Source organism: Kwoniella botswanensis, chromosome 1 (genome assembly GCF_036426115.1).
Source record: "Kwoniella botswanensis chromosome 1, complete sequence".
Taxonomy (NCBI): domain Eukaryota; kingdom Fungi; phylum Basidiomycota; class Tremellomycetes; order Tremellales; family Cryptococcaceae; genus Kwoniella; species Kwoniella botswanensis.
Window position 1 is genome coordinate 13,786,845 of NC_088599.1, and position 17,312 is coordinate 13,804,156.

The following is a 17,312-nucleotide window of genomic DNA, read 5'->3' on the forward strand; positions in this document are numbered from 1 at the left end:
CCTCACATGTCGTCACAAAGGACAGAGACAGATTCGATCGATCAAGGTCAAGCCACGAAATTGTGATTGACACCCTTTAAAGTATACCTTGACTACCTTTATCGTTTCAGGCATGATGGGAAGTGGTGTCGAAATAAGTTCGGAATACAACCTTAATATTAACGGACTAGTGAGGGAAAAGACATAAACAAATGAATGTACTACCATCGTACCTAGTCATTGGAAGGTGAACGATGAAATGGAAAGCGATGATCATTGACTGATATCATCGACTTCACTATATTCCACTTTCTTTGCCCACTCCTATATCGCATTTGCCATCATTCATAACACCTCTAGAACGACCTCTCCTTCCGTCAATCTTTCGTTCATCTTCCCACTTGGTATTCAAGGTAACATAGCATTCTGGAATTAACATCCATCGTCGAGACATCAGACACGGACTAGCAGGTACTACCAGACTCAGTCCATCAGGTGGAGACATTGTTCAAGAGAACACGGAAAGATAAGATTATTGACACGATGGAAATCCTGGTAAGTTAAGTCCGCTGCTCAGCGTTATATTCCTGTAGGCGGATGCCGATTAACGTTGCCTGGTCCAAATACAGCTTGACGACGCCGCACCTGAAATCACGTTCTTCTCCAATGCTGATGGGTGGATAGACGACCATAGAGCTGGTGAGTCCTTATACCTCATTTATAAGGACATGCCGGACCTGCCATGGCTAAATAGTCATACTGCAGGCACTCAATATTCTGATGTGTATCTTTCATCATATTCTCAAAAGACATTCCACGCTACATATACCGATGTGAGTATTTGTCCAATCGTATCCCTACCAGCGGCAGAAAGGACTGATCGATTTGGCTTCTCGTGAATGTAGGGAGACTATATGGAATATCGATTCAATGGCACCGGTATAGCAATAATGGGATCTAAAAGGAAAAATCACGGTGTCTACGGAGGTATGTTGTGTTGTCTCACGAAAAAAAAAACGAAATAGCTTGACACTGAACACACCGGTTCTGCTGTTACAGTCAGGATCGATGACGAGAGCGAGACGTTTTATTCTAGTTTCTCGGCGGATCCAGTATTTCAAAGTGAATTATATCGTCGTGATGATCTTTTGACCGATAAGGAGCATGTTATTGTAAGCATACGCTGCCGTGTCAAATTTCCGTGACAATGCTGATTGATGCGATGGGATGGACAGCGCGTCACTAATTATCCAACTCGTACTGATCCTCAACCGAGTTCTACTGCGGATTCATGGCTAGATATAGACCATCTTGTGATATCGCATGACATGTGGGTACATGTTGTAAAAAACAGTGAAATTGTGCTCATGCGGTTACAACCTTGTAGCTCTGGTCAGGTATACACCACTACCTTAGACGACAGTATATCCAAAATAACGTATGATGCAAGTTGGTCAACGGATACAGTAGATTCCATGAACTACAATAGCACTATACATTTGACAGGACAATCCGGCGCGACGATGATCCTACCGTGAGTGTCTTGAGACTATGTCTGTGGGCGCGTTTCAGCTTCGTCCTCTAATCCCCTTCAAACCCTTTCAGATTCAATGGTTCTTCGATACAAGTATTTGCTGGGGTCAACGTGGATCATGATGCATACTCTGTGAGGTGGGTCAATTGACATGCCGGTACAGAACGCGTGATTGAGTCGATCTTTGAATATTGACAATAGTATCGATAACGGTCCGGAACGTACGTTCAATGGAAGTCATTTTGAACGCTTAACTCAAGTTCCTCGTAAGTGCTAAACCATCGCTGATTACAAATCCTGCTGACAGCTCTTATGTAGATTATACGGCCTCCGGACTTACCGAAGGACCTCATATACTAAAGATTACAAATACGGGAAAGATTAGCAGTCCGATAGTAGGGTTCGATTTTGCCATCGTCAACACTACGGTAAACCCCAACGGGGAGACTAGCGGAACTGTTACAAATCAACAGCTCAAACCAACATTCACGTCGGCTGATGATGGTTCCAAATCTTCCGGATCGAAATCAACAAGTGTCGGAGCTATCGCTGGAGGAGTCGTTGGCGGTGTTTTCGGTCTGACTATAATCGCCGTGTTAGCTTGGTGTCTATTGTCACGAAAGTTTAGACACACGTCTAGCAAATCCAACGACCGACATAAATCTTACATCGATTTCCCTAGCGGAAGCACCAATAGTAAATCGATGAGTGTAGTAGAATCCAAGATAACTGGATCAAGGATGGTCTCTTCGAGTTCAAGTAAAGACGATTCGTCTCCAACTACATCCTCGATATTCGGATCACTCCGTGAATTCTTCAAAAAGAAGCCATATGAAGAAGAAGAAGGTATCTCAACGACCAGGAGTAATTCACCTGAAGGGTCAATCGCGTACTTCTACACTCCCTACCCTAATCGTGTCGTTAAACCACCTAGTTCAGCCGGTCTGACTAGTCCCTCCAGTGCAGGACAAGGTGATAGCTTTGACAATCAGATTTACAGAAATCCGCCATCTTCGAGAAATCGACCACCAATGACCCAACATGTTTCTCAGGGAAGTCGATCAGGACACTCGATCACCTCAAGATCATCATCTTATTCACAAGGTGGTGAAACGTATCCGACTGACAGGCTGGAAAACATCGCTAGTAGAGGACCAATACCTCTTCCTTCGCCACCTTCTCAAGAATCAAGCGATTATGAACATATGCGATTACCTCCTCTTCCCGCTGCCACTACCGGTATCCACAATGGTTCAAGCTCAAGTACTCGGCCAGGACTGTCTCATGCAGATGCAAGTTCATCTCTTTTACCCTCATTGATGGTCCGTCAATCCGTCGCTCCCTCGTTACCTACGATTGAACAACACAATACGTCTTCGACACACGTCTCACCTTCCAGTACGCCTCCCAGAAGCCAGGCGACGAGTCATCAAACGCCTGGAGATTACAAGAGGAGTATACTAGGCTTGACATTAGATAGAAGATCTCCTGTCGAAAGAAGCCAGTCAGTCGAGGGGAACGGCAATCATGATCCAAATGATGCCAGAAGACTCGATATGACCCCGAGCGTATTGGATCTGGAACCTCCGATACTCAGTCCACCTCCGGAATATGGGCATATCATGGCTGCTCAACAACAACATGGAAGACGATAGGCGATGCCGTGTATTATGAATCTTGCTCCAGGGCAGGAAAGAGTAAGTAAAAAAGAAATATTTGAAGGTTAATAGCTCACGCTCTAGGTATATGAAGCTCTGTAACGATCCATATAATAGGGAATAATTTACTTCGACTTTTGTCTTAGAATCTAGGATCTAATGCATGCGATTACGTTTTTGAGAAAGAAAGTGATATGTTTGGGTGAAGTCCTGTTACTGATTAGACCCCTAAAGTAATCTCCGTTTGGCCAATGTCTGACCAAAGGATGTATGACTTGACCTTGACCTGTATTTTGGCATCAGAACCTCAGAACAAAGGAAGGTGATATACATACAAACAGTCAGAACTCCGCTGAGAGAGTGTTCCACGTTCGATTGGGTCCTTCCAAAGGTATCAATCGTGATTCTAGTATGTCTGCCTTTGCCTTGAGATTGGCCAATCGACCAAGGGGATTGGAGTGACTTTGACTTTCTGTTGGGATTAAGGAGGATAAGAGAAGATGAATGGAAGAATCGTTGAACGTGTAACTTGACATGATGGTAGAGACAAAGCCATCTCATACCATATTGTCATTGTGACTTCAACTTCATCCACCTTCTTCTATGAATCATTAACGCAGATCCTTCTGAGAGGGAAACGAAGTATCTTATCCACACTCTTTAAGGAGACACAACAGCCTCAACGATTATAATTGACTCAAGACCCTGCACCAGTCAATCGCGTCAACTGTACTAATTCCAGAAACCTGCACAACCTCCTTCCCTCAAACATCTTAGCTCGTATCTTCTTTAGAACGACATCATGGAAATCGTCGTGAGTCCCATCGGTCAAGCTTGGTAAAATACAGCATGTGTGCGCTGACTAAAGGTGATAGATTGACGATGCTTCCCCTCAAATCTCCTATTACTCTTCTTCCAAGGAGGACGGCTGGATAGTGAATCATAGCGAAGGTATGGGTTTGGCTTCTGCACGATACGGTGAGACTACCAGGATAACAAGGCAGACCTCTATTACAGGCCAGAAATACAGTGATCCAAATACGGATAAATATAGTCAATCTACATTCCATGCCACATTCACAGATGTGAGTCCCCTCCCTCGTCTCGCTTAGATCACAATGCAAAGAACCTCGTTGATAGCTGTGGGTAATCAGGGCGATCGTATGGAGTTCAGATTCAATGGAAGTAAGATACAAGTATTTGGCGCGAAGAGGGACAATCACGCAACCTATGGAGGTGAGTCTATCCCCCTAGCTATAAATCGCAGTGCTGCATCGGTTGAGCTGTTTGTGGTACTGGCAGTTGAGCTCGATGGATCGAATCCAATATATACCTCTGGTCATACCGACAATGCTCGATATCAGACTGTCATATTCTCTCAAGATGACTTGCCTACAGATATCGAACATGTGATAGTGAGTAAATTACATGGAGTAGTAATGGTATGTCAGCGCTGATGAGTATCTTCTGAGATCAGACAATGACGAACCATCCGAATGGAATAGATTCACAATCCAACCAGACGTTGAAATGGTGGTTGGACATCGACCATATCGTAATTACACAACCTATGTAAGTACCATCTTCGCATATGCTACCCATAATTCGTTGAACAATTCATGATATTCATATGTATCTAAAGTGAGGACGAAATATATACCACAAGAATAGACGATACTTCCCCCTCGGTAATTTATGATGAAGATGGATGGACAACGGAAGGCTTGGGCGATTCGCAGTTCTATAATAGTACGCAGCATACCAGTGTCATACCCAGCTCGACGATGACGATGAAGTGAGTACAGTCTCATCCGGTGCAAGTAGATTGTCTTGCTCATATGATTGGCAGCTTTACTGGATCTTCGGTCCAGCTGTTCGGTAGTGTGAATGACAATCATGGTAATTATTCCATCAGGCAAGTTTAAGCTTTTGGTTGTCCTTTTCATATGGCGAGTGCTGATCTTTTGTACAGCTTAGATGGGGTCATAGAAGGAATGTATAGTGCAACCTATTGGGAGCATCTCTCGGGAGTATCACGTGAGTCGGCTAGAGATATTTTACATTGATCTGATCGCCTGACTGGTCCGTGTCAGTATTCTTGGCTTCGGGACTGGAAGATGGTCCACATACAGTTCAGCTTACGAATCTTGGTAAATCGAATATCACCACAATCGACTTTGACTACGCCGTTGTGAATTCGACAATCAAGCCTGCCAATTCGGAGTCTCACGCGGCAACTGTGTCAATATCCGATGGTTCAGACAGCTCCAATGACTTCCAGACAGAGGTAGGGGTAGATGGAGGTAATGGTCAAAACTCAAAGTCGAATGGGGGCGCTGTTGCAGGTGCAGTGATAGCTGTCATACTGGTCGTCATAGCGCTTGGACTGGGTGGGTGGTACTTGTGTCGCCGCAAACAAGGGAAATCAGTCTATCCTGGGTCATCAGGCCGTTCACCCATCAAAAATATGTCGACAAGAGTGATCAACCGCTTGCCTTTAACCGTTCAACGAGGATCAACCGATTCGAAGCAAGAGTGGGCGCGATTGACTGACAGTCTTCCGAGTGATGATACCACAGCCTCGTTCGATGCTTCCATACCCTCTTCAACCAGAACATCAAGCAGTCGTCGAGATACTGTCATTCCATCATTGGCCTCTTTCCGAGCTTCCTTTCCATCACTATTCCACATGTCTTTCCGATCCTCCAATCTACCGATGGTAGAGCCTAATATAGGAGATGACAAGCGCGGCTCAAAATCGAACTTGTCCAAATTCCCTTCGGTAGTCCCACCACAATCCAATCAGACGAATCCGACGAAGACGGGGCAAAACACACCTAGATCATCATATCAGACTTATCCTTTCAAAGCGAATGCATTCACCCCTCGATCGTCGTGTCAAAGTAACGGTCTGAAACCCAGTGATGTCTCCCAGTTTACCCGTTCTTCCAGAAATCCCTTTGGTAATGATCATGGTACGCCGCCTTATCAAGCTGGAAATGTGGAAGAGATGAATGGAAGTCGGCAAAATTTGTCAAGTGCTATACCAAGTAGTGCCGCCATCACTTCACCGATGTTCTCGGATTTTTTTTCCGGTGATAATGCCAATCATCATTTGGAATCCGACTGTCCGGTATCTCATCCACAACCTTCGTATATGCCTAATCCCCGAACACGCATATCCGTAGCTGTACCGATGCGTCATCTGAGCGTACCCTACACTGCCACGATGGCTGACCTGGACTCTTCAGCATATACGACCACCTCGATATTCTCAAGTAGGAGAGGAACCGGTATAAGCGAAGAGGAAATCGACCTGGGATTGTTTTCGATCCCAGAATTTGCTCCTCCTGCTTACGCTCAGGCGACGAGAATATCGTTGGGGCCTGGAAGGACGGAAGAGTTGCTAAGAGCTGCCTCGAATGCTTCCAGTGCTTAAAATCATTGAGCAAAAGGGGGATGTTTCTACGTAAATTCTCTTTTGAAGCTAGTCTTTTCGTCATGGGGTCCATCCGATGTAGCCATGTATGATAAGATGCATGTATTATAAAATTTGTACTCCGATGCCGTTTTAGTCGGACACAAATGGGTGGTTCTTTTTGATGACTATTATACGATCCTCCCTTTATAAGGTCGAAGCTACAGTATCTCGCTTCGCGTCCATCTGAGAGCAAGATGGTGCATGCGACAAAGGATGTGATATCACTATATAGTGTCGAGCGTCTCTCTCACTTGGAACTAGAAAGGCTGGATCAATCATCCATGATAAACATACCGTCGAAGAGTGTATCAACAGCCTTAAGTCAATAAGCCTGCAAGGTGACAGAAGGCCATCACCCAGAAATACATAATGGTCACGGGTAAGAATTCGAGTCGCTTGACAAGCGACCAATCGCTATATGTAAGTGTCATTTGATCTGATTCTGCTGCACTTGTGGGGCTGTCCAGAAATTCATAGACGGTATTGTTTGCAGTTTCAGCTGGACGACGACAAGGCTGATTACTTCAGTCCACTTGATGCACCTGAATATACATTCCCCTCAACTACGGCCTGCTGGGGCTCAGAGCCGGAACCATTGACGGTTCTCTCGCTCCCCCGAGACTCATTCAAGCTCCCAAGGGATGCTAGTGTAGAGACTTTGGTCCAGAATGCTATTGATAATGATGACGTGATAAGCCCGAGGTGGTTGCAAAAGGTAGCCGTTGTTCATGATGGCGATAACGATGATGATACCGAGAGCGGTATATCTGGTTCTCAGCTCGAATGCCTCAAAAACAGGTATGGTACTACGGATATCACATTGGACAGCCGTATCCCGATGATCGATCAGAACGCAAAACATGGAGCTCCCACAGTTCACACGTTAGAGCTGGTTACGACGAGAGATGTCGCATCCGGAGCCTACTTGGCTAAATCAATGGATGGTGTTCTGAAGCTCTATCCCGTTTATCGATTGCATCCTGATAAGACTTCTGCACATGTGACTGGTTGTTACCCCTCTCCAGAAGGTGATGGGACGTATAAGACGTTGAACAAAACCGATTCTAGAAAACACAATTTGATACCTGTTCGATCGAAATCATCAGGTTCGGGACCAAGGGTTACGGTCAAAGGTGCGTCTTAGAGTACGGGTTTGCAGTCGGTAATGGCTAATGCTCGCTCGATAAAGACATCTACGATGTTCAAGGCCTCGTCACAGGGAACGGTAGTAGGATCTGCACCGAGCATGGAGAGCCGGCAAAAGCGAATGCAACGTCCATTCAGGCGCTCCTGGACTCTGAGGTGCAAATTGTCGGTAAAACGCAATGCAATGAGTAAGCTCAAAGAGTCCCTGTTGATGATCGTTTCCCAATTGACTGACGTAGAATACAGGTTCGCAGGGAGAGGACCAAATGTAAGTTTCAGACTTCACCATAGGGGTGTCGAAGTGATTAACGAAGCTTGTGATCCGCTACACTTTTTATAGATCGAAGAGAATACTCAATTTTCTTAGTGAGTTTTGGAGGTAATGCCACGACCACTACCATTCATACAGTATCACTGCTTACAAAAAAGACAATGTCAGTCCATGGTCTCTTCGAGCCGATGGGTACCAGTCAGTAGGAGGATCCTCTAGTGGCGCCGCGTCAGCTCTGATTGCGGCGGATTACCTTGATGCCGCTTTAACATCGGATACATGCGGTAAGCCATATCATATATGCGCTTGGGAGCTGTATATGGAGCTGTGGTCAGGCTGAACAAATTGCATCTCGATAGGATCAACACTTTATCCAGCAGGCTGCAGTGGTCTGTACGGAATGAGGGTAAGTTATAATACATTGAAACGCCAGACGTAACCCTCCAAGATCACTGACCTACTCTCCATAGCCAACTCATGGAGCGGTCTCAATGCAAGGTGTTCTTTCGTTCTGTCCAGAATCAGATACGGTTGGAATTATGAGTAGAGATCCAGCAATCTTGACGGACCTAGCTCGTAAATGGTAAGAAGAATTTTCCGGTTTGTGAAAAATCATCCGTTTGTCCGGGGGCACCTTGGTCCTTTGCTGATTCCGCATCTCGTGATAATCTTTGTCTCTGACTCGGCCCTTATGTTTTCCACATAGGTTCTCAACCTCGGACAAAGTCAAACCACATACAAAGTTACCCAAGGAGGTGCTGGTACCTTCAGATGACTTGAAGAATATGAGCTCCGATGTCAAGAACCGATTCGAGACCTTCATCGAGAAAGTTTCGCATAACTTGGGTATGACTGTCAAATATATCAATATGAGTATAGAAGGACCGAATGAGGAGAAATGTATGATAACTCCGGCAGAATTCAGATTACTGAACCTAGCGTAAGTGGTACAACTTGTTTCCGCCAACAAGTCAGTAAGTGATTCATGAGATTGCGGTATGCTCATTGATGAATACAGGGATCAGTGGAGAGATGTCGGTAAAGAGTTTGTGGATGATTATGAGAAAGCGAACGATGGTAGATGGCCTCCACTGGGAGGTTACACGAGATCTGGATGGAAAAAGGCCAAAGCTGAGCATTGGTCCGAGGAAGATTTCGGATTTTATAAGGACAAATTAGCAAAAACGGGAGAGATGATCACTAAACTGTTCAGGCCCAATCAAGAGTCGATAAGTGAATCCATGTGAGTTACCGATATTGTCAGCAGAACCTGATTACCTAGGTGTCAGCTTTATGCCGAGCATTGACATTAATCCAGTTTCATTAACTTATGGGATCCGTCTTCATACCCTTACTATCGCGAAAAGTCCTTGTTGGCAGATCATCTGACTCCTCCTTCTGTGCAGTAAGTCCTTGCGGAAACTTGGAACGAATTTTGGCTCACACACAGTCTGTGGGTACCACTTTCTTGTATGATGTAGACCAGTCAGTCCCGTGCACCTTCCGGCCTATTCGGGATGCCCAACAATTGTGGCGCCTTTCGACCAAGTCCCGTTCAATAGTGTGATCTCGGGAAAAGAAGAAATGCACCCTCTGGCTGTTAGCATGATGGGTCCACAAGGCTCAGAGTGGGTCTTCCTTCCATCACACGTCCTCATCCTCAATAGATAAAGAGAGATGGATGCTGATGTTCTTTCAGTCTGATGTTGGCGGAAATCGTCGACAAGTTGACATCGGTAAGTCACGGTAATCCAAAAACTCGCCTTATAGATGAATTACGGGCCACTCATTCGTTTGTGTCAGGCCGATATCTTGAAAACCGTCAAAACTGGCAGAGAAGCCTTTTGATGAGTTGAGCAGTACTATATCAATTATCAAACTTACCTCGATATGTCCCAAGCTTGTCATCTACGGTCACTGAATCTAGAAAGTACTGTATCCCTTCAGATCTGCAAAGTTAACCTAGATATCGCTCGATCAGTGCCAAGGCTAAGGATAACTTGGGAATTCCGAATGCTGTAGTTTCTTTTTCCTTTCACAGTCGATTCAGGATATGTATATTCATCTTCACTTTCGTCAATGAGCGCTCTTCCAAAGGCAAGAAGGTCAAGCCATACCAATATCTCCCGCGTTCGATCACTGTCTTTTAGTTACATCAAGTTTAATAAGATTACATACTTTACAACAGCTTGATGTTCGTTAATGAAGTTTCTGACTTTCCTTCTCCCCTTCATTGTTCTTGAGATCTTTTACTTTCTCTTTCCTTGAATTTGCACTATCCCATAAAAAGCTAGACGGCTCGCCTGCCATCAGCGTTTGATTGCATATTTCTAAGGGTGTAGAGAGAATCATAGTCTGACTCACAAATCACATCGAAAATTACGATTGACATCCTCTCTCGGTCGTTTACTTCTTCCTGTGTCATATCCTGCTCCGACAGGTCTTTACAGAGCATATATCCATTCGTCAGCCAATAAATCATGAACAAATCGATTACCCAGTGAGGCTGTTCGACCCGAAGAGAAGAGCTTACAAAGAACATAACCAAAATCTTTTACCTTTATTCGGTCCAGGTTTCATTACCACTAGACATCCAATAACAGCCATAAACCTTCGTCAATACCCCCTTTTTTCACTCGTACGTATGAGGGATATGTACATTCATCATGGATTCGGACTCACAAAAATCTTTACAAGGTTTGTTGTGGACCGTACATAACGGCGGTAATTTCTTAGCGAATAGTTCGCCCCATACAGGTTTAGCAGAATCGTTCTTGGCTTTTCTATCCTTCTCAGCTTCTAGTATAGCTTGATTTATCAGTTCATCTTCTTGCTCTGTCCATCCGCCCGGGACCTCTTCGTGATTGACACTCTGCGTAGATACTGAAGGTGGTGTGGAAGGTGATATAGACGATATAGACTTTCTGGCGGATTTCGTTCTTGGCTGTACTGTATCCATAGATGAAGTAGAAGGAGATGGTTTCCGTTTCGATGTCAAGGTGGGAGGTTGCGAGAAGAAAGACGATAATTTGGTTTGCGAACCTGTCGTACTAGCAGATTTCAATTGTGGAAATTTGTTTGAGTGAGATTTTGGTTTGATAGTCGATTTTGATGGACCAGCTATTGCATTCGAGGTGGGTTTATGGATATCGTCGTCGTCATGTGTCATATCTATAGCATCATCTCTTGAAGATCGCCTCCGCTGAGGGGATATTTCATGGATAGCTGGAGGAGGTGAAGGTAATGTGATGGAATTTGAGCTTGCGGGAATTTGGGTTGACGTGTCGATAGAATCAAAGGCTGCTCGGGCTAAACTGAAAGGAGTGGCAAGACTTGCGCCGTTCTCGGGTAAAGGGGAAGTCTTTGCGGTATTCTGTGTTACTATAGGAGGCTCCGCATATGTGTTCTCAGACGGTACGGGTGTAGCAGTGCTCCTAGAGGAAGTAGCAGGAGTAGGTGATGGAGTCGGATCTATAGCAACATCCTTCTTCTTGTTCCCTCCACCGCCAAAGAAGCTCTTGAGGGTAGTTTGCCTCCCTGAAAACTCATCGAAGAACTTGGTAGCAAATCTAGGCGGTTCGGGAGCTTCTCTCGGTATATCATTAGGGTAAACGGGAGCCGTAGATGGTGGTCGATCAGGTGGGTTCAGCATATCTTTCAAGTGCAGTTCACCTTTCTCAGGATGATCAATGCTCTCATGTAGGTCTATGTAGACTGGACAGTGATCTGAGCCATAGACCTTGTTGAGGATATCGCCCCCTTTAATCCATGGGCGTAGGCCTGGTGTACATAATATCAGATCGATACGAGATCCGTAATTTGCTGATCTGTGGGTGCGTCCGGAAAAGTATACGGTTAGTAAGTTGTATATCCAGGTAGGAAAACAAGTTGCACTCACCTCGCATCCAGCTTCTGATTCCAACAAGTAAACATATCATCCCTATTTGGCCAACTCTCTCTGACCACGTCCACCATGGGACCTTTAGGAGCACACCAATCATCCAATATCCTCCTAGCGGGATGTTCATAATGCTGTTCAGCCGAAGTCCGAATTCCACCTTCACCTGAATCTATCGGGGCTCTCATGATGTTGATATCGCCAACGATGATCACTTCTTGTCCTGCTTGTTGTAACAACCTGACTCGTTCTTGTAAACATTTCAGGAAGTTCATCTTGTACGGTCGACGAGTCTCGTTGGTCTCGTTAGGACAGTAGAGGTTGAATAGAACAAATAGGCTGAAAAACAATGACATCAGTCTTCAATGTTATAAAAAACAGACATGAGGTGCGGAATTGGTTCTGCGATTTTCTCAAAATCTCAAAACGAAGAATAATGAAATGCAGCAGCGGGATTCAGACTCACCCAAAATCACACACCACAGCTCTTCCCTCGATGTCGAGCTTCTTGGGCTCAAACTCCTTCCCATCGACTTCATCCATCCAGCCCATTCCGTCTATATCTGGATAAGCACCTATACGCTCTTCAGGCGTCCAAGGGGGTTTCATCGTACTTCCCTTTGAATCATCTAACAACAACCCGGTTATACCTTCTTCCGCTTTTAGCGGTACACAATACCTTGCGTCGACATAGGTGCATACTCCAGAATAACCAGTCTTGGATCGGGGAAAAGTCCAAAATCCATCATAGGGACCTGGGATTGCCATGGACTTCTCTAATTTCGCTCGTGGAGTCTTGTGTTCTAGGTGGCAAGTGGATTGGATTAAATAGGATTAGCACATTATTCGATTTGAGATCTGACGGGGAGTTTGGATGAGAACGAGAAAGTCACCTTGAAAACAAGCTATCTGAGCACCTAGCTCGTCTAATAACCCTTCGACATTCTTCTTCTTCATTGAGCTGAATCTGTTTTCATATCAGAATTAGCTTAGTCTTCACACATGACTGGTCGCATTGCACTCACGGATGGTAATCCAAACATGTTCTCAGTACATTCTATATCGTAAGGATATTCATCAGCTCATCCTTTAGGACTTCCCTTTCCACCCATAGTTGGGGTGCACTCACAACATTCCAAGTTAGTATCCTCATCGTGTCGATCTATCGAGATCATGACATGACGAAGGTTGACGCGTCCGATACGCCCTTCTCCTACGATTTGGTGGCTCTCCTGTAGCTGATAGGTAGATGTAATCCGGCAGGATGTGGTGGTTTCTTCGCCCTCGCTGCTGGCGATGGGTTTGTGATGATCATATAAGCTTATACCGCGATTTGAAGAATGAAAAGGTTGTTTCCAATCTTCGATCTTTCTCTTATGCTCAGGTTCATCCACTTGTCACTTGCGGAGATCCCGGATATCGCTCTTCATCGGAGATCGCCGCCACTTCCAGTCAGCTGGATCGCTCAAAGCGGTCACAGCTCATCGGCTCATCACGCACGCACACTCGGCTTCATCCATCCAATCCATTCCAATTCAGTTATCTCTCTCCTCTCTTTCTCTTCATTTACTTCTTCACGTCACCTCTATCCTTGCAGGATGTTACTCAAGTCTGCTCTCCTAGCGCTACCCCTCCTGGCATCAGCTATCCCCACTCAACCCGAACAACTCACATTCAACGATCACGAGATCGGCTCAGCAGATGTTCCGGGCTTCTCACTCGATTTGAACGATCTGAGATTAGTACAATTCTCAGATGATGAGCCCCCCGTGTAAGTGATCAGCTTACAGGTCTATCGTATCGGGGTCGATGTGAAAGAGCTGATCAATCGCTGCAGGTGGATATCCGAATTGGAAAAGATAGAAGCTAAGACCAAAGGTAGGAAGTTTATGGATATGTGAGTGTTCAGCTGGTCTGTCCCCGAACTACCGAATGTCAAGTTGACATTCAATGGTAGAACCGATACTCCTACTCTTGGATTCTCAAGCTACCTACTACCATCCACTGCCAACGTCAAATATAGTAAGTAGGCAATCAACCAATCCAGCTGGATAACCCGAGGTCCTGATCTTCCTATGCTGCTCGAGCAAGCTAATGAGAAGTTTGACTATAGCTTATCCCACACCTGGTAATTACTCTGAACCGATCAATAAGATCATCAACACCATCGACCTCAAACGAATGAAATCGTTCTTGAAGGAATTTACCTCGTAAGTGCAAGGGCACTGTATATTCCTTTCATCCAAGCTACCATCATGTGATGCAGTACACAAGTGGCTAATCGTGTATGGGCTGGTCCCTTTGTGTTTGTTGTATTTTAGATTCCGAACTAGATATTATAGATCAGAGACTGGTAAACAAAGTCAACAATTCTTACTTGCCAAGATCAAAGAGGTACGTCAGCTTTCTCTCGACATGTGTCGAAAAGTAAAGCTGAAATTGTACATAATGTAGATTGCGTCGATCAATCCTGGGATAACCGTCAAGGAATTCCCTCATCCATGGGGTCAAAACTCTATCATTGCCCGGTTCAACCCTGCCGATGACCTCAAGGGTGAAAGACCTGTGGTGGTCGTGGGTGCTCATCAAGATTCGACTAATCAATGGCCATTCTTACCTGCCCCGTAAGTACACTCCAACTCGTCCATGGTCAATCCTTGAACGTAGCTGACAGTAAAACTCTGAATAGTGGAGCAGATGATGATGGATCAGGAACGACCTCGTCCTTAGGAGCTTTCTGCGCCCTTGCTCGGGCCAATTTCACGCCTGAACATCCAGTTGAATTCCACTACTATTCTGCTGAAGAAGGTGGTCTGTTGGGTTCACAGGCAGTTGCCAAGTCCTATGAGGATAAGGGAACTAAAGTCCTTGCTATGATCCAGATGGATATGACCGCCTGGGTCAAACAGGGTACCAAAGAATCAGTTGGAATCATCCAAGATTACGTTGACCCGGAATTGACTAAATTCGTCGGAAAGTTGGTTGAAAAGTACTGTGAGTGCTATGACTTTTCTAGTCATACAAATAGAACCTCACGATTACATGGACAGCTTGGTTTTCCTTCATTTACCAATGACGATGAACGAGCATATACTGACTCCTTCGATTTGTAGTGGCAATCCCAGCAGTGGAGACCAAATGCGGTTACGCTTGCTCAGACCATGCTTCATTCGCTAAAGCAGGATACCAATCTGCCTTTGCGTGAGTCCTTTATTTTCCTCTTCTACCTTGAGAGCAGTTCCTGATCATGTGTATCGCGGACAGTATCGAAAGTACATTCGAGAATTCCAACCATAACATCCACACCACAGCTGATACCACCAATCACCCTGAATTCTCTTTCACCCATATGAGAGAGTGAGTAGATCGTTCTATCCTGCTCCACGCTAAGATAACAGCTAACAAGTATAACGATCATAGATTCTCTAAACTTGCTATTTCCTTTGCAGTTGAATTGGCAGGTATCAAAGATGCTTGATCATCTAAACTGAACACACAGCTCCAATGAAAATGTATACAAGGATAAATCATAGTGCCAACATCATTTCCTTCTCAATCTATTTTGTTCCTCTCTTTTCTCTTGTACTGTATATTTTGTAATAACTCTTTAGTGCCGAGCGGATGAGTGATGGTAGATTGTCAAGAATATAAGACGAAAGGGGAGTAATTATACAATACAATGCATTTATGTAGAACATACAACAAGAGCCATATCGTATTGTATTGCAATAAAACTACTAATTTGGAACTGCAGCTTCCTGTCTGAATCTCTGTTTCAGAAAAACAATACAGGATGTGCGGTTTCGAAAGTTCATTCTGAAACTAGTCTATTATGAATGACAACAATGTCTATTGAGTGATATATCGTTGACATTGGCTGGACCGAGACAACGGTATACGGGAGTGTATGTGAAGTTTGGGAAAGCAAACTCATGTCTTGAAAACGATGATCAATATAAGTAGAATGAAAATCAGAACAACGATCGTTATTGTACTTCCTATAAAAACATGAATGACAGTCAATCAGTAATCCCCTCAAAGAAATTTTGATGTTTTTGTATTTTCTTCGTTTCAACACGAGTCAAATTCAAGTATACTCACCATACTGTCTAGCTTCGCCTGCAACTTTGTCCAACCTCCTCTTTGCTCGATTCAAATTATGTGCAGTTCTATCCATCGCGTGATCCGTATCTTCCAGTAACTGATGATGAATATCCAACTCTGAACCAATTTGGACGGATAGGTCGTTTTGGCGTCCGATAGAATTAGATAAGAGGTTTAGACGTTCATCTTGGTCTATATAATATTCATCAGCCAATCAGCACGAAAACGTTCTGGTGAATGGTTTCCAATGAATGAATGGAAAGGTCGACTAACCATTCATCATCATCTGTTGGTGATCCAACATCTCATTATGACTCATACCTGCTGCGCGTTCCTCTTCATCCAGATCGTATTCGTCCGGGTAATCTCTAAATGGTTTCAGGTCGTTCTTCTGTATACCGGGTGTGGGAGGTTCGATATGTAGGGAAGGTACTTCGGCAAATGTGGGAGTTTGGATAGGACTGGGGATGGGTTTCGGTGCAGGGGTGGGTATGGGAGGTGATGGAGATCTGGACAATGATCATGAGGTCAGCAACCCATGTGTCACAATAATGAGATGAAGTATTCTATGATGATATATATGGAAGATTAAGATCATCACGATCACGTACCTCCTCTCTTCTCTTCGTAGCTCATTGACTTTCGCCTTGCCTAGTTCATCCTCCAAAAGCATCTCCAACAACTTATCGTACCTCTCGCACAATTCTTCTATGTCTCCTTTTCCTACTTCCGATCCATCATCTATCAGTTTCCCTTTCGGGTCCTGGTCCAGACCGTGTTCGAGCTGTAGCTGATCGAGATCTAATTTGATCGAAGTAAGATTGCGTATTATCTGTGAGAGGGATGAAGGGTTAGGTTTGAGGTTCAGGGATATTATACGAGCTCTTTCGAGCAGGAGGGAAGAGGTGGAATTGAGCTTGACGGAGAGGGATGTGGTTGATATTGACATGGTTATGGATTGTTGTGCGCTGAGCAGATGCGTTTGGTATGACTTGAATACTATCAGTTGTTAGGAGATAGTACTCTGGAATGCATCATGCATCCATTCATTCGTGTTGATCTACGTTGCATCACACACCACCTTAAATCAGTGACCCATATATATATATCAGGAAACAGGCGTGGCAGAATCAATCGGTATTCCAGTGATCTGATCTGATCTGATCTGATCCGATGAGCTGATCCGCATTCTGCCTTCCGCTGTTGGATTTTAGACTCGATCAATTCCCACTGATCGTTCC

General features: G+C 44.6%; 6 protein-coding genes and 1 non-coding gene across 7 annotated transcripts; 5 read left to right on the forward strand and 2 right to left on the reverse strand.

Annotated features, from left to right (window-relative positions):
* Nucleotides 1-522: 522 nt before the first annotated feature.
* On the forward strand, nt 523-3,168 carry L199_005209 (uncharacterized protein; the record flags this gene model as incomplete). The annotated part of the gene is made up of 10 exons (XM_064890923.1): nt 523-534; nt 609-678; nt 745-812; nt 885-966; nt 1,039-1,151; nt 1,215-1,309; nt 1,367-1,513; nt 1,585-1,650; nt 1,715-1,779; nt 1,832-3,168. 10 exons carry the CDS (start codon nt 523-525, stop codon nt 3,166-3,168), a joined length of 2,055 nt encoding a protein of 684 aa, XP_064746995.1.
* An 805-nt stretch (nt 3,169-3,973) lies between these two features.
* On the forward strand, nt 3,974-6,610 carry L199_005210 (uncharacterized protein; the record flags this gene model as incomplete). Its single annotated transcript, XM_064890924.1, has 10 exons — nt 3,974-3,985; nt 4,047-4,122; nt 4,189-4,256; nt 4,326-4,407; nt 4,474-4,586; nt 4,649-4,743; nt 4,814-4,966; nt 5,021-5,086; nt 5,144-5,208; nt 5,265-6,610. The coding sequence occupies 10 exons, from the start codon at nt 3,974-3,976 to the stop codon at nt 6,608-6,610; spliced, it is 2,076 nt and encodes a 691-aa protein (XP_064746996.1).
* A 411-nt stretch (nt 6,611-7,021) lies between these two features.
* Nucleotides 7,022-9,917, forward strand: L199_005211 (uncharacterized protein; the record flags this gene model as incomplete). Its single annotated transcript, XM_064890925.1, has 14 exons — nt 7,022-7,072; nt 7,146-7,785; nt 7,842-7,986; nt 8,045-8,066; nt 8,139-8,164; nt 8,238-8,353; nt 8,429-8,475; nt 8,540-8,652; nt 8,776-9,009; nt 9,088-9,312; nt 9,388-9,474; nt 9,551-9,697; nt 9,769-9,805; nt 9,873-9,917. 14 exons carry the CDS (start codon nt 7,022-7,024, stop codon nt 9,915-9,917), a joined length of 1,935 nt encoding a protein of 644 aa, XP_064746997.1.
* A 61-nt stretch (nt 9,918-9,978) lies between these two features.
* Nucleotides 9,979-10,093, forward strand: L199_005212. Its single transcript, XR_010449965.1, has one exon. It is a non-coding gene; the product is annotated as a 5S ribosomal RNA (ribosomal RNA).
* A 175-nt stretch (nt 10,094-10,268) lies between these two features.
* On the reverse strand, nt 10,269-13,120 carry L199_005213 (exodeoxyribonuclease III; the record flags this gene model as incomplete). Its single annotated transcript, XM_064890926.1, has 9 exons — nt 10,269-10,359; nt 10,434-10,511; nt 10,603-10,654; nt 10,752-11,896; nt 11,968-12,306; nt 12,434-12,770; nt 12,861-12,934; nt 12,993-13,024; nt 13,097-13,120. 9 exons carry the CDS (start codon nt 13,118-13,120, stop codon nt 10,269-10,271), a joined length of 2,172 nt encoding a protein of 723 aa, XP_064746998.1.
* A 445-nt stretch (nt 13,121-13,565) lies between these two features.
* On the forward strand, nt 13,566-15,445 carry L199_005214 (uncharacterized protein; the record flags this gene model as incomplete). The annotated part of the gene is made up of 10 exons (XM_064890927.1): nt 13,566-13,738; nt 13,805-13,864; nt 13,925-13,989; nt 14,081-14,177; nt 14,289-14,361; nt 14,422-14,591; nt 14,657-14,961; nt 15,081-15,168; nt 15,232-15,324; nt 15,388-15,445. 10 exons carry the CDS (start codon nt 13,566-13,568, stop codon nt 15,443-15,445), a joined length of 1,182 nt encoding a protein of 393 aa, XP_064746999.1.
* Nucleotides 15,446-15,897: 452 nt separating this feature from the next.
* L199_005215 (uncharacterized protein) lies at nt 15,898-17,020 on the reverse strand (the record flags this gene model as incomplete). Its single annotated transcript, XM_064890928.1, has 4 exons — nt 15,898-15,965; nt 16,069-16,263; nt 16,345-16,580; nt 16,683-17,020. The coding sequence occupies 4 exons, from the start codon at nt 17,018-17,020 to the stop codon at nt 15,898-15,900; spliced, it is 837 nt and encodes a 278-aa protein (XP_064747000.1).
* Nucleotides 17,021-17,312: the final 292 nt, after the last annotated feature.